Below are 24,372 nucleotides of genomic sequence, written 5' to 3'. Positions count from 1 at the left end.
TGAACTGGCCAACTGCGTTAGAAATCACAACCACAGGGACCAAAACCACCTTTACACAACATACAGTTGAATAGCAACTGTTGCACTTTTAATCTTTTACAAGGAGCAGAAAAAAAAATCCAATGCCAAAAAAAATTGTTTCAAGACCATTTGAGTTACACATAAGTACAAAAATCAATACACGCAACAGAAATGCTATCCTGATCCAGGGACATTAAATGCTGCCTTCTAGTACACAGCTGCTGGATTAAAAAGAAAATTGCTCCCATTTCATGTAAACAAGCCAAAGCTTAAATATTAAATGAAAATACACAAGTCGGAGAGATGGCTTTAAAGTAGAAAACGATATTTACAGTAGCATTAACAAGGTTTTCACACCCTCCCGCTGCCAATCTTGGCGAGGGTTTGCCGATCTGTGCTGCCCTCTGCTTTGCGCCCACGTCCCCTGAATGCTCTCCCCCTCAGAAAGCGACCAGGGACTCCGAATGTTTCCATGTTCAGCTTCTTCTCCTCCGCCCAGGTAGTTCTCCTAGGGAGGTTACATTGGGTGAAAATTAATCAGACGAGGGCAGAGCAAACTGGTACCAATGCAGATTGGCAACCTGAAGTACCTGGGTTTAGGGTCTGCTGAGATGTTGTCGAAGAAACATTTAGCTTTGTTATAATACTTCTCTGCAAGAGTTTCCTCCTGTAGCTCATGCTTCGAGTCCTGGTCCTCCCCAGAGTCCAGTTTCTCACCTGCTAAACAAAGAAAAAATAAAATAATCTTTTTACCAGTTTTACCAATCTGAAAGATGACCTGAACTTACCTTTAGCCTCCTGTGTCAGATGATCTCTAAACTCAGCATTCGCAGTATCAAAGTCAAAATCTGCCTCAAACTCCAAAGCTGTGACTTGAGAGTTTTTCGCCAAGAGCTGGCCACGGCTTCTGGTCCTCGGCCTGCGACTGCCTACGAATGCGCATCAGAACCAAATTTGACAGTTTTAAACTGGCCACAACTTCACCCTGGAAAAAATGTTCCCTAGTTAATTTCCTTCTGTCAAAAGAAGCAGCATCACCTCAAGTTGCTTCTACCTGCTTGAGACTTTAAGGCTTTACTGGAGCGGTAATCAGGATGTTTAAAGGGCAAAATAAAATATGGATTTCCCACCCCCCCCCATTTTTAATGAAAACATGATTGGCAACTGCTTTGTTTTCACACAAACTCCATACCACTGCAAGGCATTTTAAATTTTATGAATTTTCATGCAACTTGTACACACACCTTTCAAAAATAGTGTCATAGCTGAACCTTTAAGCATGTCAGATTTCACAGAAAGCCTTACCCAAACACTAGCTTTCGTATATTTCAGTGATCGCTTCACACATACAGACCTGGAATAAATGGTGCAGCTTTTTTTTTTTAAAGTCGCGTTTTAGAATGAATTAAAGTATTTGTAAAAAGGCTTTGCAGAAATGGTTAAAAAAAAGAGGATGTGCCCCCCTGTGAGAAGGGGAGTGCATCCTAAATCTGACTCCTCGTTTTTTTCCAAGTGTTCTGGGGTGGTGGAGGGGGAAAGCATTTCATACCTTGTTTTTGTCTTGTTTTCTGATCATCAGTACTTTGGCCTTGTACCTTTGCTGCAGCTGGTTTTGATGCTTGACCTGAAGAGCAAAAAGAAAAAAAAAAAACATTTTCTAAGTTGTTTGGTGCAATGATGGTTGTGTCCGGGCTTCAGAGTAAATATTTATTTTAATTAAACTAAAAATGGGGAGTTTACAAGTGATCTGAACTGGAGTCATTCATATTTTTTTCTGCATTTTTTCCTGCGATTGTCATGTGTGATGTGAATAAAATTATTGGAGTCATTTGTGAAGGTTTGATTCTGCTTACTGGTGGGAACATTCTCCTTCTCAACCCGCGAAGCATCTCGTGGGGGGCCCCTGGACGGACGAACAGGAATCCTGCTCTGCGGCGGGATTGGAACCTTTCCCCTCCTCTGTGCGGCTGAGGCCAAAGGCACGGTTTGAACCGCCTGCTCCACCGTAGGTGCTCTTCTGACTGTACCATGAAGTCCTGGCACTAGGAGACCAAAAAAAAAAAAGAAAAAAAAGGAGAAAGAACCGAGTTATCTGCAGGCACATAACCAAAAAAACTCAGCACTAAATTTTCAAGATGGAAGGTTCTGTACTTAGGCCTAGCGCTGCATTGTACTGCTCAGTCAACAAAGAGCCAGCAGCCAGTTGGTTAAAGGTGGGCATCATTTCTCTGTATGGACTCCAACGTGGGTGGTATCCAGAAGGTGGGCCCATGGATGACTGAGTTTAAAAAAAAAAAAAAGAAAAGAAAAAGATTAAATAATAATAAATTGCCAAGTACAATTTTTATAGATAAAATTCAAAACTGGAGACACAACAAGCTTATCTAATCAATTTAACAGAAAGCTTATTCAATAGAGCAGTCAATTTTAAGTCCAGATAAAAGTTAACTCTGGAAGCAAAAATTGGAAGTACTTTGAAAAATTTTTTCCCCCTAATTTTAAAGCCTTCCCTTTGCATGTTCGTTCTTACTACTAATTAAACACCTTCTTCAAATCAGACAAAATTGGTGTCAATTAACTCACTGTTTGTGTAGCAAAATATTTTGCTTGTGCTGCTTTGGCTTTGAAAATTTAAAGGTCAGAATGTCAACCAGCCCCCTTACTTTTACTAAATCAAAATTACTTTTAAACTTCATTAATATCTTCAAAGCCAAAGCAGCAAACACAAAATTTTTGCTGCACAAATGTTTGACACCAGCTTTGTCCGATTTGAAGAACGTTCCTCCCTCTTCTACATTTGGACCAATCAGACTGCCATGAAAAAGTCATAAGGAGGTTCATATGGACAGAGAGGAGGGAAAAAAATGCATTTCCCCTCTATGTAAACATTAAACATAACCTTAGACGTTTGGGTTAAGTGAAGTTGGTTTGAACCGTTTCACAATAGACTGTAGCACATCAAATGTACACTTTTTTTTTAAACATAGAAATTTAAAATGACAACTCTGTACATATTAAGTGGAATCATTTACCAGAATGTGGCACTTTTGGCCTTCCATACAATCATCGAGCCTATACGGCTGCGAGCTAATCAACTAGCATACCTGAACAATGGCAGGATCTCGGGGTAGCCCATGGTGTGGTTTTGGGGGTTCAGACACAGTAATATCTTTGATATCACTTCCTCTGAATATTATATATTGAAAAATCTCATCTTTTGGAGGCACTGGTCTCTCAGTGTGCCGGTCCTCTGTACCAAAGGATTTAACTGGTTGAAGAAAGCGTACGTTTCTTTAGAATATATACCAAATAACCGACAAAAGCTGACGAAAAGAGGAGTTAAAAAGTCGTATATTAAAATATTAAATAGGCCGTGCTTACACTTACCTTTGGCCAAAGCAACGGTGGACCTCTCCGTGTCCACAGAAGACAGTATGCCTTCATATCGAATCTGGGCCTTCGAAACTAAACTTATCTTACTGCCAATATAAGGAGTTCCACCTCCGGCACTCATATTTGCAGTAAACGTTTTTTTTTTATGAAATAAACGAAGCAATAAACAACAAATGAATAAATAGCGACACCCAGACATGAACTACTTTATGTGCAATTACTGTGCACCTGTGCGCTTTATAGGATTGGATCTGCTCGCAGATGAACGAGCCACCTGTGCATAAGCCAGGGTTAGTTTGTTTAACTCTCCAGCGTACACCGACACAGACGTTAAGAAACTATTTGCGTTTTGTTTCTTATTAAATTAACGACAGACATCGTACAACTTCTATTTGTGAACATAGTCCTTTAATGTTGATGAAAAGAATGTAAGAAATTGGCAGAACTTTATCGTTTTAGACATAAATAAACAAATAGTGACACATTGTGTCTACTGCAAGATTAAAAACAGACTTTTTAATACTCTGGTATTACAGCTTCACAGAGTGGCACTGAATTAAACACTATAAGTATAGATGTGTGCGTGCGTGTGTGTGTGTGCGTGTGTGTGTTTGTGTGTGTGTGTAGGTGTCCACATATATGTATATATATCACTGTAAATATCAATTTTTTTATGTTGGTATTATACATTTCTTATGATGTTTGCAATATGAGAAACTGTGGTGACACTATATTCAACATTTTTGATAAATTTATTTCAAAACACTGTTGTAACAAGTAAACAATATGCCAGTTAATTGTTAATTGGATTAATTGTGTCGTGATTTCATGATACATAGAAAGTATCTTTTTAGCTTTAATTACAAAATCATACTTATCCATATTGAGGAACATTATTATTAAAAACTGGTCATAATTCAAGAATTTTTATTTACTTTTTTACTTCTGCTTAAAGTATCTAAAAAAGCTATATTTAAAAAGTCAGAATCTTTTTCCTGAGTCTTTTTCTGCTGAGCCCATTGGAGGAGAAAAAGTTGTTCTACTCCTGTACTAAGCATAGATTTGAGTTACTTCTTCCACTAAAAGGTCGACTCCATCCAACTCACTGCATTAACAGGGTGTGTGAGATATGTCTGCAATCACTCACAAAGACAAACATCTGTGGGAAATACACTACGTGATTTTCTTAAGAGTGTCTTGCCCCAGCTGCAAAGAGGTTCTACATAATTTTTTTCAATAAATAATTGAAAACTTATGCAGCTGACAAAGCTTTTTTTCCAGGCTGGGCTAAGTACCCAAAGGTTCAAGATCCTAAAAACGCCCCTGCATGCAGATAAAAACACATATTACTAATAAGGGATTTGTAGTATTGATGCTTTAAAACACAAATATAACATTTCTTGTTGTGTATAAAAGTCAGCGCAGAGATGCTTGGCTACAATGCTCAAGACTAAACAGTCATTTTTTAAAAGGGTGGGGCGTCTTTATACGTCTCTGTACAACCGAAACCTCATTTCGCTGCAGCCATCTTGCCCGGTGCATCCAGTGTGAATAAACTCTGAAATTTGAATATTAAGCTTGCAGCAAACCTGGGTATTTATCCACCAAAGGTCACAGGATTGAATTCTGAAAAGGATTATCTGTAGTTTAAGACAAAGTATGCTTTGTAGTATGAAAAATTCGGTGAAAACATATCGTCCCGGTGAGATGTTATACCCTCTTCTACTTCTCCCGGAATGACAGCTGAAGCCATTGGTACCGCCTTTTAGCAGGCAGAGCAGCCAATCACCGTTCAGATAACTCCTCAGTCTGTGGACTTTTGGCCGTTGTACGCAGGCGCACGTCAGTTAGTAAGTACCTCACTTTTCACAAGCTCGCAGGAGTGCGAAGATGGCGGTTGGCCCCAGTCTGCTGGATGAACTCTTTTCACAGACGGGGGAGAATAAAGCGGTAGTTTGCTATCCTCCACGGTCTGTAGAGTCACAGCTGTCCTTGTTTATTAGTTTGAGTTGGCACGAGGCAGCCGTTAATTACATGGCTATAGTTCCGGGACGGGGGGGTAGCTCGAGCTAATGTCCAGCTGGGACTTGGTCAAGACGGTTGCTAAAGCAGGTACGCTGTAACTACTAATATTGTTTTCCTTATTTGTTCTCTGAGAACAAACGAGAAGCAAGCGCCGGAGTTGGCAGAGAAAAGCAACAGACGTACAGTAGTCTTCCCCCATCACATTCGAGCGTGTGTTTCTCCCGGTTAAACTAGTTGAAGTGCAGAGGGGGGTCTCCGCTTAGCGAGTTCCCAATGGTTCAGCCATGGACGCATCGACAGGCAGCACCGACACCAAAAGGGGACACGAGCCGGGAAAACCACTTGTTGTCGGTGACGGTATAAGTTTCCCCTCTAACCAGCCGGGGAAAGTATCTTCATACCCTGTGCAGACTTTTAATGGGAGCCAAACTATGAACTTTCACAATTCAGGAAGCGTTGCCCCTCTGGAGGGGGCGAAAGCGACAAGTGGCACTGGTAACAACAACAACAGCAGCAGCACTGTGATATCAGCAGCGGCTGTCAGCACCGGAGCAGTGCTGTCAAAAGGGCTGACCGGCGTATCATTGCCCCCCTCGTCAAACAGTGTCATTCAGACGCCGCTAATGAATTCGGACGGTGTTTCTGTTGCGAGCCAAGCAGCAGGACCCACGGTGACACTTGTCAGGCCGCCTATGCAAACAGCCGGGTCGGGCACAACTTTGAACGGCAGCAGTACCGCGAGTTCCGCCGTGGCTGCTAATGCATTGAATCAGACGGGTATTGGCACGCAAAATCCGCCGGTAAACAATGGGCAGCCCGTCAGCACAGGTTCGCACATCATTAAAGCAGAGCCGCCAACAACGATAATCCAGTCAGCACCGCAGCCCGCTGCCGCCGCCGCTGCCGCCGCCGCCCCCAGCTCCATCAGTGCTCCCAGATCTCTTGGCATGGCAGCCGCAGGTGCTCCCGGGATCACGACCCAGATGCTGGCTCCCAGGCTCCCACAGACCTCTCCGGGACAGCCCAGTGTACACAACATCCAGATACCCCCGGGTAAGTGAGGTTGAGCTGACATTTAGCATTTTATAAGTTGTTGCAAGTTTAAACAGAAAACTAATTATGTAAGTTTCCCAAATTTATGAACTGTAACTATAACGCTTGTCTGTAAAATTAACACATATAATAATACTTTATTTGTATAAACAAATGTTACAAAGTGCTTTACAGAATAATAAATAAAAAAAAATCAGTGAAGCAGCCCATCATAATTCACACAAAAATAAAGCATAAAATATCTTTATAAGTTTTTTGCTGTTGCTCTCACACAGCTTTCTGTTTCACTTCAGGTATGGTGCTAGTGCGCAGCGAGAGCGGGCAGCTGTTGGTGATTCCTCAGCAGACTCTGGCCCAAATGCAAGCGCAGGCGCAGGGAGGCATGGTACCTCGGACCACCACGCCAACAAATGTGTCTGTGGCACAGGTATTTTCGGTTTGGGGTTTCAGGAAACTATATTTTAATCTAGAAGGAAACTGTTAAAACAGTCTAGCTTGTTAGTCTGTAATTACTTAAATTTTTTTAGGCTCCTGGAACTACAATCATCAGCCGACAAGTATCTCCGGGCACCATCATCCGACCAGGCTGTCCGCCCCCAGTATCACTCGCTGCAACCACTGCTCTTCACAGAGCGCCTATCCTGTCGGTGTGTACAGGATTCTACAAACGTGTTCTCTTTTAATAATATGATGCTTTAAACTTTGATTTATATTAAGTATTATAATCGCCAGGCCTATAAGCAAAGGATTTAGTTCTTGATGTCTCATTTGCACTTCAAATTTACCATTTTATTAATGTAATTTGCCGTAAAACTGCAGACCTGGAACCTCGTACCTAGAATTTACTTGACATTTTTCACAAACAAAATACTTTGCACATCTAAGAACTTAAAAAAAAAAGATAGTTTTTCTTTGCAAAGTGGCTCAGTATCAGTCAGATTTTCTGAACTTCAGCTGTCAAGTCTTGTTATAGAGTCTCAAATGGACTTTGTGGAACTCCAATACGTTGGTACTTTAAACAGTTGCTCTTCTGACTGCGTTTCATTAGATGTTTAAGACTTGGAGAAACTGGACTTAATGGCGGTTATTGTGAAGGCAATAACCACCTTCACAATAACCGCAGCGTTAATCTCAGTGTTTCATAGCAGTTACAGTGTAAAACCTGAAGGAAGTCATTCCACACTGTTACTGATGGCTGAATTTAATGTAGAGGTCATCAACGTAAAAATGGATAAATACAAATGCAAACCGCAATTTAGACTTTCATTTGTAAATAGATGTAAAATCCATTATCAGTTTCCTTCCGTTTAACGATAATGAAGTACTTTGTGTTGTGCAAAAATACATTATAGAAGTTTGTAAAATGACAAAATATGAAAAGGTCAGGGGATGTGGATACTTTACCAATGTATTGTGCTCAGTTTAAGCAAACCAAAGCTCTTAATGTGTATTTATGTAATTACAGCATAACATATTTATTATGCATTCTATTCAATAGAAATTATTGCTATGTGCAATGCATGGCTCAAAACTGCTAATTTGCATTCTGCTTTTGCATTGATACAATATGTGTGAATATATACATATTTATGTAATTATTAAACTAAATGCAGTACTGCACCATCAGGCTGCAGTGGGGTTTTTCCCAGAAACAAAATTGCGAAGGAAAAAAAAAAGGATCTTTCATGCAAAATAGTAAAAAAGAAAAAAAAGTTTATTATTATTATTATTATTATTCAACATGTCTGGTTTGCTCTGTGGAGCATTTTACCTGCTGTGCGTAACAAAATATATTTCTAACCAACTAGGACTTCAAAGTTCTGAGGTTGTCCTCTACAGTCTTTTATTCTGGTTAATTTTTTAAGCCGCATGTTTGTTTTTGTCTCTTCCCAGAGCTCCGTAGGGGCCACAGTGCCAGGACTGGCCCCTAATACGCTCACTCCAACACCTGGGACCACGGTTACCTCTGTAACTGTGAGCAAAGTAAGAAGTGCTCACTTCAAACACTTCTTTCAAAAGGGCTTATAGGGGTAGTAGTCCAGGGCTCCAATTTCTTTATGGATGGGTAAGAAGTTGCACACATTTTTATTTACTTTTTTATGAATGCATGTGTTTTACAACCATTTACTATATGTAAGAGTCATAGGCCCACATCAAGTGAGTTGTAATAATATTTTGGGGTTTTCTTTATGAATATAAACAGTACTCAAGTATTAACGAATGATAAAGTAATAGCATTTTTCTGTTTGTTTTTTATTTTTTGGGCAACAACCAGGAGCTACTGGTCAACAGATGTATTAAACCCACCATCAAACGTTTTCCAGCCCAAGGGCTCACATCCGTGTAAATTCGGCCATGCACACTGATTATTTAGCAAAAATCGCCTGTCCTGTGACGTACACCATTGTTATTTGAGACTTCAGGCTTGTTTAAAATGCGGATTGTTTCTGTTTGCCATAGGAGACAATGGAGAATGTAAAGAAATGCAAGAACTTCCTGTCTACACTGATCAAGCTGGCATCCAGCGGGAAACAGTCCACAGAGACTGCAGCAACTGTGAGGGAGCTGGTCAAAGACCTGCTGGTGAGTGTGCTTCACACAGTGACAACTTTACATTTACATTTGCAATTGGACAAGATTCCCAGAGACACTAACAAAGAAAGAAAGTATATTCACGTAAATGTAAGCCCTTAGATTTTTGATGTTTTCCCAGGAAGACAAGCTGGAAGCTGAAGAGTTCACCAGCAGATTGTACAAAGAGCTTAACTCCTCACCCCAACCATACCTAGTGCCTTTCCTGAAGGTGAGAACGCCCATGTCATTCTGTCACGTTTAAAGCTTTCAGCCAACAGCAGCACACTTTAAGGTTGTTACTATGCTGCGGCTTCACCTTAAATCATTTGGCAACTTTTATTAATTTGGTAGAGAAGCCTCCCGGCCTTGAGGCAGCTCACCCCAGACTCAGCAGCCTTCATCCAGCAGAGTCAGCTTCCTCAGCCGGCCTCGGTGGCCGTCTCCTCCCCCTCAGCCACCTGCACCACGGTGGTCCTGGGCAGCCCCGGCCCCCGCCTCACGACTCCAGGCAGCAGACCCCAACTTCAGCCAACAGTCAGTCAAGGACAGGCGACGTCACTGGTAACGATGCGCAGCGTTAATCTCAGTGTTTCATAGCAGTTACAGTGTAAAACCTGAAGGAAGTCATTCCACACTGTTACGATTGTCAATGAACCGTGTCGACTCAAATGTGTCGGCAAAAAACTATCATGTTCAATCTTATTGCCATTCGTGCCAAAATTTGTTTATCATTATTAAAAGTGCAAAAATATGAAATAGCTAATGATGAAAATAAAATAGTCACATTTTCTAGAAAAAAGAGCCCTAAATCATTTCAGATCCAAAGCATTAAGTGTCTCACATTTGTGTAAATGGAAAAAAAAAAGGCATGTAATTTCTCAAATCTTTAGTATTCTTGCATTGCAGAAAACTTCAAGTAGAGGAGCTTCTTAATCCTAACAAACCGGAACAATGTAACTACAGCTTGCTACAGTTGATTATTTTTACACTATGACAATCTGCACCAGTGTTAAATCTAGGATGCCGCCATATAAATGTTTCCCCATTTTAGAAACATTGTTGAATGTGATATTTTCTATGTTTAACTTGTGTTTGTGCTCGTCTTCGCCGCTCGGCTTTAATGAAACAGTTTCTCCCTGAAGCTGTTCTTTCCATCATCTAGAATCAAGCCAAGTTAAACAGGCCACACAAAATGAAGGGGGGTGGAGAATAGTTAGTTTTATTGAGAGTGGTCGGTGCACTGCTGGGGGCGGGAGAAGTAAACTACAAAAACGTATGGAAAATCTCTACTCATCACTGTATAATCATCTGATGGGTCCAGAATTACAACTGTGCATTTTTTTAAAATGTTATTTGTTAAGTAGTTTGGAAAGGTAATGGTACGTAGCACATTTTCAGCAACAAGACAATATAACGTGCTTTACAGGAGTTAAAAGGAATACAAACAAAATAAACCAAAGGAAAGAGCAAAAGAAGAAAAAGTATCTAATGTTGATCTAAAGAACATGTGTCAAACTCAAGGCCCGGGGGCCAAATCTGGCCCGCCGTAGCTTTTTATGTGGCCCTCCAGACTCCAGATTACATCAATAAGTCCCTCCAGTTTTTCACAAATGCGCAAAATTCACACAAAATCAACAGATCCCCACATTTATTCTGATTTTACTGACATTTTTTCTCAAAACTGGCCAAAAACATTAATTTAACCTCACTTGATGTAAAGTTATATATGTGACTGATACAGCAATTAATAAAAAGTTACATTTAACATCATATATTAGCKCAAATATCGTAAAMWTTTCTGACAAATATTCCTATATTATCACTACAAAATCTATGATTTTGATTGCAAAAAAACACAAAAACAATCACAAAGTTCGGCTGATCAGTGTGAAAGGATGTTCAACATAATTTCACTTTAAGAAACACTTATTGGATGCTGAAACATCTATTTATTAATATTTTAACAATTTAATGTTTTTTATCAATATATTCTAGAACAACCGGCCCTTTGAGAACATTCAGATTTTTGATACGGCCCAAAATGAAAATGAGTTCGACACCACTGATCTAAAGTATGTAAACTTGTTGCTCCTGTTCAGAGTTGCTAAGTATCCTCCGGTCTAAATCCATTTCTGGGTTGGAAGAACATCAGTCTAGAAAGTTGTCTGCTAATGTTGATCCAGAGTATATAAACTAGATAAATTAGATACTCCTATTCAGGGTTGGTAGATAAGTATAAGTAAGTATCCTCTGGTCTAATTCCTTTTCAGGGTTGGAAGAACAGGAGTCTAAAACGTAGTTGCTAAGGTAGTTTTTCTGGATTCTAAGTTTGAAATGGGGAGGAAAAACACCACATGCCTTTTGATCCATGTGCGTTGGTTGGAATCAATAGCTGCCATTTAATCTGGTTATAATGTATGGGTATTAAATCCCCCCAGGTTCTCCAGCCTCAGCAGCAAAGAGCAATGCTGAGACCTCAGGTAACTTTACCCACAGCCCCCATGATGGCTCTGCGGAATCAAACCCCGGGTCGCATCATGGTGGGACAGCAGCAAGTGCAGCTGAAAGAGCTGCAGCCAGGTGAGGCGTCACCCTGACAACTCCGTTGTTTTTGTTTCTGTGTCCTTCTACATCCACGTAGTTTATTCTGTCATTTCTCCCCCATCCCCATCTGCTACACACATTGCAGCGGTTCAACTGAGACCCGAGGTGACACTTGTTTCCAGGCAAGTCTCCGCCGTCGCCTTGACGCAGGCACAGAAGAACAAGCTGAAAGAAGCGGGTGGCACTTTCAAGTGAGACTCTTCATCTCTTTTTCTGCTCTTGGCTTCGTGCCTTGCGAAAAGCACAGACGCCCTTTGAGCATTTTCAAAAAAGTGTCGAGTCAAAACCCGCAAATTATTATTTTCGATTTGGTCCTAAAATGAAAAGGCACCGTCAGTCATAAGATTTCTGCTGACTTCTTCAGGCAGTAGAAACTCTCTCTTTTATTTTTTTTCATCACCCAAACTCTTTTGTTAAATGAGTCTTGCACAGAAGTTGGTGATGTTTTCAAGTTCGTATACAAAGATGAACCCAAAGTGATAGAAAACTACAGATCCAACTGTTTAATATAATAGGCCAACATGAATGGCCATAATGGGACACATTCGTAAAGTCGAAGGAAAAATATACATGTTTCAGAATTAATTTTGTAAATGAAAATCTGAAAAGTGTCTCACACATCTTTATTTAGCCCCCTTCAATACTTTCCACTAATTATTGCATTTGAAACTTTTAAATTATTGTCCAGAAACCAGCATCCGTAGAAAAGGCATGTATCAATCCTCTTTTTGTGTGTGTTTCATGTTTTTTTTTAGTTTTAAAACAAAAATAAAAATGATTGTTCTTTAACCACAAACTTTCTATTGCAGGTATTTATTAAATATTGTTAAATTGTCATTTGCGACCCTAAACGAGTTTTAGTCTATAATTGTTTTGCATTTAGCTTCATTCATCTTCCTATCAACTTTGACCAATTTGAAGAAAAACATTCCCACAGCATGATCCTGCCACCACCATGTTTAGTAAAGAGGACTGACTTTTCAAATGCTAATCCATATTTAAATGGCCTTCCAGGTCAAATTATATACTAACTTATCACATTAAATCTAAATAAAATACACTATAAAGTTTGCTGATGTGACATGACAACATGTGGAGATTTCCAATCGGCATACATAACTGCACTCGCCATCACAAACAGTTCTGTATCAATCTAATTTTGTGAAGAGAGATGCATGTAAAATTATTGCAGAAAAAGCAAATCAGTCTTGCCGAACAATAATGTTGACTGCCAGACACTGCAACCACAACACGTCTGCTTCTTCGTCAGCAGAGATGACGACGACATCAACGACGTGGCCTCCATGGCGGGAGTGAACCTATCAGAGGAGAGCGCTAACATCCTGGCAACTAACTCCGGACTCGTCGGCGCAGTGACGCATTCCTGCAAGGACGAGGCCTTCCTCTCTTACGCCTTGCTGCAGAGGAGAATGCTGGAGATCGGTGAGGCTCTGGTCCTTCCTGACCGAACGAGGGCCTCCGGTCAGTCAGTCTCTCATTTTCTTTCGTTCTCCAGGTATGAAGTATGGCGTCACGGAGCTTGGCACCGAGGTGGTGAATTACGTCTCCCACGCCACCCAGCATCGACTTCTGAACTTACTTGAAAAAGTCTCCCAAGTAGCTCAACAGAAAAACATCAACTTCAAGGTTTGTTGATGAATTACACCAAATCAAGCTGATTAGCAGAGCGCATTTCATCAAGAAGGCAGCTCAAAGTGCCTTACATCATAATATAGAACCGATTATGAAACATAACCACGTCATTTTGTCAGATGCCGTCATCAAAATCACCGTTACACATAAAAAATGTTGATCAGTGTTCCATTTACCATTAATGAAAGCAACTTTTTAGCTTTTTGGCCTTGATTTAAAGGAACTCAGTTTGTTCAACATTAGCAGGGCATAGAAGATTAATGCTGCATCTCCACCAGATTTCTCAAAGAGGCAGCTTCTTTGAGCTGCCCCTTTAAGACAGCTCATCATAAACATACTGGGAGTGTTGCCTTTATTCTTCCATGCATGTTAGAGAAATCCTTTAATCTCCCATGGACTGTTCATTTAGCTGTACAAAGCGCATGGATGGACCTAGCCGTCCCTCCTCAGAGATGTAGATCAGCCCTCCCCTGTGACTTTCTCACTCAGCTCCTTCAGACTAGCCAGCAGCAATTAGCAAACACCTGGCGGAACTGCTGAGCTTGTATAATGATACAAGCTCCTTCTCAGTTCAACGCTGATAAAAACGTTGTTAAAGGGTTAACAGAGGAGCCATGTTGTGATGACTTCCTGAAGGAGGAGTTTCAGAAAAAAGCAGGATCTTCTTAAAAAGACGGAGGCCCAATTTCAAGGCGTTAAATTATGTCAATTTATTTTATTTTTTTTTACATGACTGAAGGCAGTACAGTTACTTGATTGTGCCATATATGGAAGAAAACATAATACGGCTTTAAAATGATTACCGGTATGTTCATCATTGACTTCTGATTTAGCATTGTATCGATGGCGTCTTTTAGCAGGAGGATGACAGCTATGAGCAGAGCAGCGACGTTCGGGCTCAGCTGAAGTACTTCGAGCAGCTCGACCAACTGGAGAAGCAGCGAAAGGAAGAGCAGGAGAGGGAGATCCTGCTGAAGGCAGCTAAGGTACGCCGTAATGAATCTAAAGAATGAAAAAAAGAATAAAGAATGAAGCTTTTCTTCATTAACACACATGTTAAGCCGCTTGTTACATTTTTGTGTTCACCATAAACAGCCGTCTTAATGTTTTGCCTACATACGATGTTTTAGTCACTCAATAGCTTTTCAGTTGACTCGAGAGCGCCGTACGGTTTGACCCCAGGGTCGGTCGGGATTGATTTATGACTCGACAACAGGGAGCCCGCTGTCAGCAAGCGTCCTAATTGGTATTTGGGTTGAATTTTTCACGTCAGATTTAACCACATGACATTAAATAAGTAATGATTCATAGATTTTAGTTTGTTGAAGCCAGAATGTGTAAAAAACTTTCAGCTCTAGAAGAGTAAGCTTAAAGAAAACAAACCCTCTCTGCGTTTCAAAGTTTACATTTGAAGACTTCTGGTTGTTGCTGTTTTGTTGAGAACGATTTCAACTGTCCAGGATTTCTGTGAGGACTTAATGTCTGAAATTGATTCATCTTAGTTTTAGGGCTTTAAGACTTTACGTTTATGTAAAAAGTAATTAATTGATTACTAAATTAGTTGACGATTATTGATTAATTTGTTCAGCCCTACAGGTATATCCATATACAGGTCCTTCTCAAAAAATTAGCATATTGTGATAAAGTTTAGTAAACCATTTACCAGTGGTTTTGGCACTGTGAGCAGGTGCCAGGTTGTGTTGAAAAATTAAATCTTCATCTCCATAAAGTTTTTTACCAGATGGACCATGAAGTGCTCCAAAACCTCCTGATAGCTGCTGCATTGACCCTGCCCTTGATAAAACACAGTGGACCAACACCAGCAGCTGACATGGCTCCCCAGACCATCACTGACTGTGGGTACTTGACACTGGACTTCTGGCATTTTGGCATTTCCTTCTCCCCAGTCTTCTTCCAGACTCTGGCACATTGATTTCCGAATGACATGCAAAATTTGCTTTCATCTGAAAAAAGTACTTTGGACCACTGAGCAACAGTCCAGTGCTGCTTCTCTGTAGCCCAGGTCAGGCGCTTCTGCCGCTTTCTGGTTCAACAGTGGCTTGACCTGGGGAATGCAGCACCTGTAGCCCATTTTCTGTACACGCCTGTGAACGGTGGCTCTGGATGTTTCTACTCCAGACTCAGTCCACTGCTTCCTCAGGTCCCCAAGGTCTGGAATCTGCCCTTCTCCACCATCTTCCTCAGGGTCCGGTCACCTCTTCTCGTTGTGCAGGGTTTTCTGCCACACTTTTTCCTTCCCACTGAGGTGCCTTGATACAACACTCTGCGAACAGCCTATTCATTCAGAAATTTCTTTCTGTGTCTTACCCTCTTGCTTTAGGGTGTCAATGATGGCCTTCTGGCCAGCAGTCAGGTCAGCAGTCTTACCCATGATTGTGGTTTTGAGTAATGAACCAGGCTGGGAGTTTTTTAAAAGCCTCAGGAATCTTTTGCAGGTGTTTAGAGTTACTTTGTTGATTCAGATGATCAGGTTAACTGCAGGTTCAGAGAACCTTTTCATGATATGCTAATTTTTTGAGACAGGGATTTTGGGCTTTCATGAGCTGTATGCCAAAATCATCAGTAATAAAACGATAAAAGACCTGAAATATTTCAGTTGGTGTGCAATGAATCTAAAATATATGACAGTTTAATTTTTATCATTACATTATGGAAAATAATGAACTTTATCACAATATGCTAATTTTTTGTGAAGGACTTGTACTGTAGAGTCTAAAGTTCAGCTGATAGTTATCTATACACCTGGCTTATTTTGTTTTTAAATGACTGTCTTAATACTCAGAGAGTTGTTTCTGATAGAGGTCGAGGCGGCGGTCTCTCAAAAGGGAGTATCAATCTAAAAATATATACATTTTGGGGTTGTTGTTTTCCTTTTTTACTATGAAAAGTCTTGTCTGTAATCATCAGGGCAATCCTTCTGATAATCCCCAATTTGTTGGTATGTACAGCATTAATTTGTGGTGATACGCTCTAACTTTTTTTCTTGTTGAAAGGCCTCTTTGCCATAACCCTAATCTCCACAGATTCTCAATCGCATGCTCAAGTAGATCAAAGTGACTTCAGAAAATGAAACCTGTTATTGTCATTATTTACCACAGACTGTATGTCTGCTTGTTGTCGTTTTGTGCCGCCTGTTGCATTTCTGTCTTTACCATAAACAGTTAACTTAACACATGTTCTGGATTTTTTTTTTTTCCTAGTTATTGCACGGTTATGTAAGCAGTATCTTATTCTCTATGCTTTGCTGTTGACGTCAAACTGCAATTGAAGTGTCTTAAATAAACAGCGACTGTTCTTCATGTCGGCCTTTCAGTCCCGAGCGCGGCAAGAGGATCCGGAGCAGCTGCGTCTGAAACAGAAGGCGAAAGAGGTACGAGTTGAGGCGGAGCACGGTCTGCAGGTCTCTCTGTCACGTTTACGACTGATTCAGTTTTTGGTGAGCGTGTGTGTGTGTGTTTCTGTGTGCGTTGTCCAGATGCAGCAGCAGGAGCTGGCTCAGATGAGACAGAGGGAGGCCAACCTGACTGCTTTGGCAGCCATTGGGCCCAGGAAGAAGAAGAAGAACCTGGATTCTCCATCCTCATCTGCTTCAGCTGAGGTAACAATGAAGACGGTAATTAATGTTTGCACAATTTATGCCTGTGCACCTGCAGCAGCCAGGGCCGGATGCGTTAGGATTCTGGGTCATCTCTCTCTCTCTCATTTTTTCCACCTGTCCTGTTTTTATTAGCGCAACATCAGGGAAAAACTAAAAAGGATTAGTCGGATAATATTCTGTAATTGCATGTTTTGGTTATGATTTGACAGTACAGCTCGGCCGTAGTTTATCTTTTCACACAGTGTCTCGCAACAAATATTTAGAGCACTTAAACTTTTACTCAAAGTCAAAAACTTTTATGCTTTTAAATAACATCTAGTAAACAAAATGTATCACGTAATTGACATTGATCATTGTAAAAACGATGCATGGCTTTCAGTTGCAGGTCTTTTGAGGTATGTTTCCTCTAGTCTTTAAAATGTGGAGTGTTTTGGAGGACTTTGTGTGCGTTTATTTTGCCCATCTTTCAAAATGACCAGATTTGTGGATTGGAGAAATGCAGCTGCTCCAGAGTTATATTGGCCCATCTGACTTCTTCTCCGATTAATATTTCCCTTCCCAGTCTTGGTGGACAATCAAGTTTTGATACATTTGTGAACTTAATCATCATTTCTCCTACCATTTACCATTATGTCCAATTTTGTGTTGGCCTATTATATTTCTGTCACAACAACAAATTTTGCTGGACCATAAATGATGCCAGAAAGTATTGTGATGAACAACATTGTCATTTTGAGAACATTTTCAACTAATATAATGATAATAATGACATACTAATGCACGTAAACCATCTCAAAAATCAAGAACATTTGACGCTGGGACTGGAAAACATTTTAAAAATCCAAAATAACTAAAAACAAAACAACTGAGACAACAATAATTAAAATAGATTATGAAGCATCTGGAACCATTTCAAAAAATATTAATCATTTCTCTTGGGCAGGGAAAACAGACAAAAGAGCCAGGTAGAATTTTTATATGACAAAAAAAGTGCAAACTAACTACTTCATAGTGAATGTCAAATGTTTCCAGTGTTTTTCAAAATGGCGGCTTTTCAACAATATTAAAAGGGAAGTGTCTTTTTAAAGATTATTGTTCAAGTCGAAATTATCAAGGTCATTTTTTATTTAGTGTGTAATGAATTGATTTATTGCTTGTCGTGACAGGATTACCGCATCACAATTTCAGGTTGTAATGTGATTAAAACGTTACAAAAAGAGATATGAATACTTTAGCAAGGCACTGTCGTTAACAGATCCTTTCTGGGAGTCACAGAGTGTATTTATAGCTCCTGTTTGAAACATTCTTTTTGTTAATGGTTACAAATGTTAGCGGTGAGAGTCGAGCCTGCTTCTCGGTGGCCGTGTTGGTGATAGAAAGCTGAGTTTGTCACCAGCTGTCACTGGCGGTCCTCACCAACTGCTCGAGCAGAGAAACTTGCAGAGCGACTGCTCTCATGAGGTCAAGCAGAGCTCTGTTCTCACTGCAACCGTCAGCTGACTCCTGTAAACACACATCGCATTATAACAAGTTTGATCCACGTACGTCTAATGAAATGGTGCATTCATTTTAGACTGTCATCCTTTATACTCCCCGTTCTTGTGAAGAAAAACTTTTTTTTTTTGAGGAAACTGTTCATTGGCCTTTGAGAGTTTTCCCTTCCTACTGCTTTTAGTGCAGTTTAATGTTACAGCTAACGCTTTATGGCATACTTGGAGAGGTGTCACTTTTTTTAAAACTGCAAAATATTCACATTGACTTCTCACCTCGCACTAAAAGGCGTTTAAACATACCTTTTTTATTACCTTCTATCTCCTTTAAATGGTTTTACTTCTCTTCTGCTTTGCCAACATAATCATTCGCTTTGGTTGAGCTAATGGTCTTTACGAGCTCCCTCGCTCATCGTTGATCAGTGTAATCTGCTTGTCTTTGGACCGTGGGTGGAAGTGTGCTCAGAAGAACATGCAGGCTCTAACCCTGGGAAAGCCTCAGTTTGCTCTCTGATACTCTGTTGTACAAGTAAAAGCTTGAAAAAGCAGAGTATCATGAAAAAAGTTCATTGTTTTTTTTGTCACTCATTTCAGAAAGTGAGACTCATGTATTATATGGATGTGTTACACATACAGCAGATATATTTAATGCTTTATTGTAGCTCCATTTGCTCTCAAAAATATGAAGACCTTAGATAATAAAGGGAATGATTCCAAAGTCCTGCAAAAGTATTCATACTGTTTTTTGGTGGCAGCATCAGTTTCTGGGGATAAAATGTGCTGTTATACAAACCAGGGTGTCTGCGCATCCTTAAAAAGTCTTAAATTCATGTATCTAAAATGAAGACCTTAAAATGTCTTGCAAAAATGTAATATGGCCTTTAATATAACAGTCACATGTCTTAAATTGTGTCTTAGCAGCAGAGTTAAATCTCAGGCAAAAGTCTGAGTTGCACTCAGACATCTTCTTTGCATTCTGTGACTTCACTGTTGAGGCTTCTGGTAACTCACAGCTAATGTACACTTGCTATCTTGCTAGCTTTTTGCATCCGTTATGGGTAAGTGGAAATTTACCACCAATTGGACGATGTTCATACATTTCTGTCGTGATACAGGTCTTGCAGTACCGTCTTAAAAAGTCTTAAATTTGAGTTGGTAAAAACCTGCAGAAACCCTACAAGCTGTACAATGACTGCTTTACATTGCATCAAAGTGTCATATTTTAGATGTTGTCCAATGAAAAGACATAAGGTATGTACAAAAATGTAATTGAGTGTACTCACTTTTGTAGCACACTATGTCCTTCTTCCACTCACTTGCACAGTCATGCACTAGCACGTTTGTAGTTGTAACGTCACTAAACACAGAGATGTTTGTCATGCGCTGTCAGCATCGCTCACCGTTTCCTTCTTCCTTAACTTCTCCACATCTTTCAGGGGTCCGGAACAGGCTCGTCTTTAACCGGCGCCGCTGGTTCCTCGGGCTCCAGACTCACTCGACAGCGCATCACGCGTGTCAATCTCAGGGACCTGCTCTTCTGCCTGGAGAACGAGAGATTTACCAGTCGCTCTCATTTCCTCTACAAGGGCTTTCTCAAATAGCCTTGATGTTTGAGAAAGAGGGAGAGGCAGAGAGAGAGTAGAACTAGAGGGGGAAGAGGGAGCGATGTGAGTGGAGAGACCAAAACGCAGCCACTAGAGAAAGACTCCTTTGGGTAAAAAGGAGAGGAGACGACATATTTGGTGCATTTAAAGGTTCTTTAGGTGCACCTGCTATCATAAAATACAATCGTAGCCATACTGGAAGGCCTCTCTACCTCCCTCCTCAAGTGATGCCTCTTTCCTTCAGAGCAGTCGTTGACTAATGCCCCTTTATCTGCCCTGTTAAAACCTCCTTTTCTTTCAAGATGGTGCAAAAGTAAAACGTGTTTTATGAAGGTTTTATTTTGTGTGAACAAAAGACATAATGTACAATTGTGCACTGTATCATAGTTTGGTTTATTTTCTGAATATTCGTATGCAAGCTAGGCTTTAAAGCTATGGAAATCACTTGTCGTATTAGACAACCGGTTTGTTTAGGTTTTGTTTTTCTTGAATGATGATCTCGTTCTAGTTTGTGTTGATTTTTAGTTTGAACTGCAAACTGTGTAACCTGCTGAGTTGCCTTCCTAACTATGAATAAGCCATACAACCATTCTCACACAATTAACCCTGCTGTAAGCTCACTCTGTTCATCTCCATTACCTTGCAGCATATTTAAAATTTCCATCGTATTTATTTACTAAAAATCAAAGTTTAAATTAATGTTTAGCTATTTATTTATTATGTGACGCTTCAAGTGTGTTCTATTGCTTAGAGCTGAAAAAAAAAAACAAAATTAAAAAGTACATCCACAATAGGATATGTTTGAAATGACGTTTTAGATTTCAGATGCTTAGAGTTGGGTGTTCTTTATTTTTAATCTATTCTTTAGATTTAAACTTAAAATTTCTCATTTTAATAGTTTTTTTTTAAGGCTTCTAACCTCTGTTGCTATACCAAACTTCTTCTTTTTCAATCTATTTTTGTAGCCTCCCAACACACATTTTTACTCCTGTTGCAAACTGACAGCGGTAATGTGACATTACTACTTTGGTGTGCTACTGGACAGCCCTTTAGGTCTTTAGCGTCTCTGTCTTAAGAAACTAAAGTTTCTTCCTGTACATTTGTAAATGTTTCATCTAAAGTTTTACATACGGTTTTGTATAGAATTGAAAATTTACGCATACTGCATCAAGAAAATCTAAATTTCTCTATTGAAAAGTTTGAATAAAGGATGATTTTACATATTCCATGTATTGGTTTTTTGCTTTGTTTTTCACCAGGGGGCAGCATCTAAATATGTGCTGTATGTCTGTAAGGACTGCGAAGCTTTGTTACACAAAGGACCTAAACCCTTAACATCTGTAAAACCACCTGTAGTTCACTGTATGCGTCCCCTGGGTGTGTGTGTGTGTGTGTGTGTGTGTGTGAAGCGCAGCAACAATCACTCGGCTCAGAACGAAATCACACGCATACAGCCTGCTTACCAGTCTGTCCGACTCTTTGTTGAGTCGTCTTGTTTAAGGCTGTCCCCATTATCAGCCCCTGCACAGTGCACTGGAAACAGCTGTCACATCAGCTGCTGACATTCGCCATAATAAACCATTTGCTGGAAATGATTAGGCCCATTCTTCCACTGGGAAAGCAGCCTGATGGTCTAATGATTGGGAGCAGAGCAGCTTTTTTTCTTTTGTGTGTGTGTGTGTGTGTGTGTGTGTGTGTGTGTGTGTGTGTGTGTGTGTGTGTCTATGGCGTCCATTAAAAAGGAACGCTACATAGCTCACAAAAAGGATTCCCGTCTTTTTGATGTCTCAGATTTTGTCACCACAAGCCTAAAAATATACATTATAGGGATTTTTTTGTTTTTGTTTTGATAGACCAAAACTATAAGTGGCACTCAATTGTGAAGTGGAACAAGGGTTCAGGGTTTTTATTCCTGTTTGGAATTAAAAATATATGTGGTGTACAGTTCTACTGATATACAATACTAACATATTTTCTACCAGCTTAGCCACATCTTATCTGACCAGAGCATTTTTTTTCTTAGAGCTGCAACATGCAGTTCGGAGTATTTTTATTTATTTTATTTTGCTTTCTTGCCACTCTTCCGTAATTTCAGGTTTATCTGAGCATGTAAGTTACTCTGACAGCTGTGGATCTCTGATGATTAATCGACCTGAAAAATAAAAGTGAAATCTTTCCAAACCACAACGTTCGTATTACTAAAATAATATAACCAACCCGCAAGTTGGTTAGCAACTCGCGGGTGCTAACCAACAATGTGGAGCTTTTTCTTTTCCTTCAGGAAGATATATCCGGTAGCCGCTAGATGGCAATATTTCATTCCCTATATAAGGTTTATCTGTTGCTGACAGAGTCGTTCTCTTAAACATTAGGTTATAATAGCATTCACCATTCAACACTTATATTTCCCTTTACTCATTAAGCACCCAGTCTGCTCGGTGACCCTGTATCATTGACTTCGCTGTGAATAATTAAAAAAAAAAAAAAAGCCAAGAAGAAGAAAGCCAAACCGGGGTCTCTTTCTGGTTGTGTGGGAACCTCGTCGAGCCCCGAAAGCCTCTCAGGGCGTCGATGTTCGACGGCAGCGGGGACTCAGGTAAGGCCTCGGCCCTTGTGTCTCGGCCCAATCCAATATTTTTCCTGGTAATCCTCCCTTCCGCTCCTCAGCCCTGCTGCTCTTTTCCGAGTTAAGTCCACATAAGCTCCCTCTTGAGTGCCAGAGGCAGAGCAGCGCCAGGGATGGTGCGGTTGCCTAGCGACGCCTCAGTCGCTGCACCTGAGGGTGTTGGGTAAACACCGCGAGCCTGCCAAAGGGAAGAGGAAACGAGTGACATCACCAGCCCGACACCCTCGCCTCCTCCCTTCGTGACATTTATTGCAAAAGGCTTTTATTAACGTCTTACACTCAGTGTCGCCGTTTCTGCTTTCACCCCGGGCTGAGATCATTAATGAGTCTCATGCAAGTTCAAATGTGTGCATATGCGCGCGCGCGCGCGTGTGTTCTTCTCAGTTGTCACTTTTGTCAGATTCCAAGATGGGATTTGACTGATGTGATAGTTCCTCTCAGTGGGGCGTTTCTGCTGCACTTCCACGATAAGCCTCTAATCTAAAACAATCTTCCTTTGTTTACTCTCACAGAGAAGCTCATCGCGGTTTGCACTTTAACTCTGATTACGGCACGATCCCTATAGCTTTGTAAATACTAAAACTCAGATCATATTTTAGTGTGATGTTATCTTTGCAAGCTGGTGAATTAAAAAAATAAAATAAAAAATCCATTTGCAGTCACGTCGCATTCATGCTGTGAGACAAATGCATTGGTAGTCGGTAAATTGTTTTATTCCTTTCAACACCTCCTTGCCTAATGTTGATTAAGCCAGGGGCTTATGAATAAAAAATCTGCTGGAAGGAGTTCCGGGGAGGGAATATGATTGAGGTGAACTGATGTGGCACAATGTGATTCAGTCGGTGCACTTTATCTTCCATTTGGATGCACAAACCCAGCAGCCCGGAACCACTTTTATTCCCCAAACGAAATTGAATGAAATCATTTGGAGCCCACTGACAGGAATTAAACCCCGAAACATAAAACCGAGCAACAGTTCATTAGCTCCCGCGTCCTCACGACTCTGTCTCTTGTTCGTTTCTGGCCTCTGTCCCACCCGGGTTAATGTTGACTTCAGGACTCTTTTGTTACGAGGCCGACCGGAGCTCGCTGCTCTGGCCAGGAGATGCTATAATAAGGCCGGTGTTTATGGCCGGCTGCTGGAATGGGTTTTGGGAGCGTCGCTGAACCTGTGAGGTATTGATGCTGGGGTTAATAGCCTGTTGGCCTCTTTAATGGAGCTGATTCAGGCCAAAGCAGCACACAGTTTCGGGCCCAGAGGACGAGAACGTCTCCTCTTACAAAGTCATCTGTCGGGCGATGCGGGTCAGACTCCAAAATGCGCGGTGCCCCCAGCAGACTGAACGTATTGTGCTCTGCTGTTTGCATCTAACATGATTCCTGCTAAAAACGTTACATATTAAGAGGACAACAAACAGCGTAATGCATATCTGCTTAATGGATGGAAAATGACACACGGTTTTCAGAGTTTTTTTTTTTTTTTTTTTACAAACAAAAATCTGAAAACAACGTCAGTGTTGGTATTTAGTCCATCAACACACACTGCAGTCTAAAAAGTGTATTTGGGCTGCAGTTCGTCTTATGGACTTATTTACATTAATTTCACTTAATTCTTTTGATTTTGCTATGGCAACTTACTTTTTTGTGTTCATTTAACTCAAAACTTACAAATCTTTAACCTAAAGGAACTTTTCACTTTGACATTACTTA

General features: G+C 40.5%; 2 protein-coding genes and 1 long non-coding RNA gene across 5 annotated transcripts; 1 reads left to right on the top strand and 2 right to left on the bottom strand.

Annotated features, from left to right (window-relative positions):
* Nucleotides 1–46: 46 nt before the first annotated feature.
* LOC103465087 (protein LSM14 homolog B-like) lies at nucleotides 47–3,634 on the bottom strand. Of its 2 annotated transcripts, none has more exons than XM_008409638.2 (8): nucleotides 3,409–3,634; nucleotides 3,126–3,289; nucleotides 2,173–2,299; nucleotides 1,875–2,063; nucleotides 1,571–1,645; nucleotides 810–950; nucleotides 612–741; nucleotides 47–529 (listed from the first exon to the last, which is right to left on the bottom strand). In XM_008409638.2, exons 1-8 carry the CDS (start codon nucleotides 3,611–3,613, stop codon nucleotides 373–375), a joined length of 1,188 nt encoding a protein of 395 aa, XP_008407860.1. In that variant the 5' UTR covers nucleotides 3,614–3,634; the 3' UTR covers nucleotides 47–372. The 2 variants fall into 2 exon arrangements, with proteins under 2 accessions (XP_008407860.1, XP_008407861.1); XM_008409639.2 differs by having other exon boundaries at nucleotides 612–738.
* Nucleotides 3,635–4,876: 1,242 nt separating this feature from the next.
* On the top strand, nucleotides 4,877–21,264 carry LOC103465090 (transcription initiation factor TFIID subunit 4-like). 2 transcript variants are annotated; one of them, XM_008409641.2, is made up of 15 exons: nucleotides 4,877–6,492; nucleotides 6,786–6,919; nucleotides 7,020–7,139; nucleotides 8,386–8,475; nucleotides 8,953–9,075; nucleotides 9,206–9,295; nucleotides 9,418–9,627; nucleotides 11,505–11,646; nucleotides 11,756–11,861; nucleotides 12,941–13,113; nucleotides 13,187–13,317; nucleotides 14,181–14,309; nucleotides 16,658–16,714; nucleotides 16,820–16,942; nucleotides 19,869–21,264. In XM_008409641.2, exons 1-15 carry the CDS (start codon nucleotides 5,724–5,726, stop codon nucleotides 20,031–20,033), a joined length of 2,562 nt encoding a protein of 853 aa, XP_008407863.1. In that variant the 5' UTR covers nucleotides 4,877–5,723; the 3' UTR covers nucleotides 20,034–21,264. The 2 variants fall into 2 exon arrangements, with proteins under 2 accessions (XP_008407863.1, XP_008407864.1); XM_008409642.2 differs by having other exon boundaries at nucleotides 4,880–6,492; nucleotides 12,944–13,113.
* Nucleotides 18,050–22,945, bottom strand: LOC103465089 (uncharacterized). The gene is made up of 2 exons (XR_533750.2): nucleotides 22,547–22,945; nucleotides 18,050–19,973 (listed from the first exon to the last, which is right to left on the bottom strand). It is a non-coding gene; the product is annotated as an uncharacterized LOC103465089 (long non-coding RNA).
* Nucleotides 22,946–24,372: the final 1,427 nt, after the last annotated feature.

This window comes from Poecilia reticulata, linkage group LG5 (assembly GCF_000633615.1).
Source record: "Poecilia reticulata strain Guanapo linkage group LG5, Guppy_female_1.0+MT, whole genome shotgun sequence".
NCBI classification, from domain to species: Eukaryota; Metazoa; Chordata; class Actinopteri; order Cyprinodontiformes; family Poeciliidae; genus Poecilia; species Poecilia reticulata.
The sequence above is the reverse complement of the archived record's forward strand: the minus strand, read 5'-3'. Positions and strand labels throughout refer to the sequence as shown.

Excerpts from the sequence above, each read along its gene's own strand:
- LOC103465087 (XM_008409638.2), bottom strand. The coding sequence starts at position 3,613 with ATGTCTGGGTGTCGCTATTTATTCATTTGTTGTTTATTGCTTCGTTTA. Across the intron at positions 2,300-3,125 it reads GAGATCCTGCCATTGTTCAG|TCATCCATGGGCCCACCTTC; the intron begins GTATGCTAGTTG and ends TTTTAAACTCAG. Across the intron at positions 951-1,570 it reads GAAAACAAGACAAAAACAAG|GCAGTCGCAGGCCGAGGACC; the intron begins GTATGAAATGCT and ends GCGCATTCGTAG.
- LOC103465090 (XM_008409641.2), top strand. The coding sequence starts at position 5,724 with ATGGACGCATCGACAGGCAGCACCGACACCAAAAGGGGACACGAGCCG. Across the intron at positions 7,140-8,385 it reads ACAGAGCGCCTATCCTGTCG|AGCTCCGTAGGGGCCACAGT; the intron begins GTGTGTACAGGA and ends GTCTCTTCCCAG. Across the intron at positions 8,476-8,952 it reads CCTCTGTAACTGTGAGCAAA|GAGACAATGGAGAATGTAAA; the intron begins GTAAGAAGTGCT and ends TGTTTGCCATAG.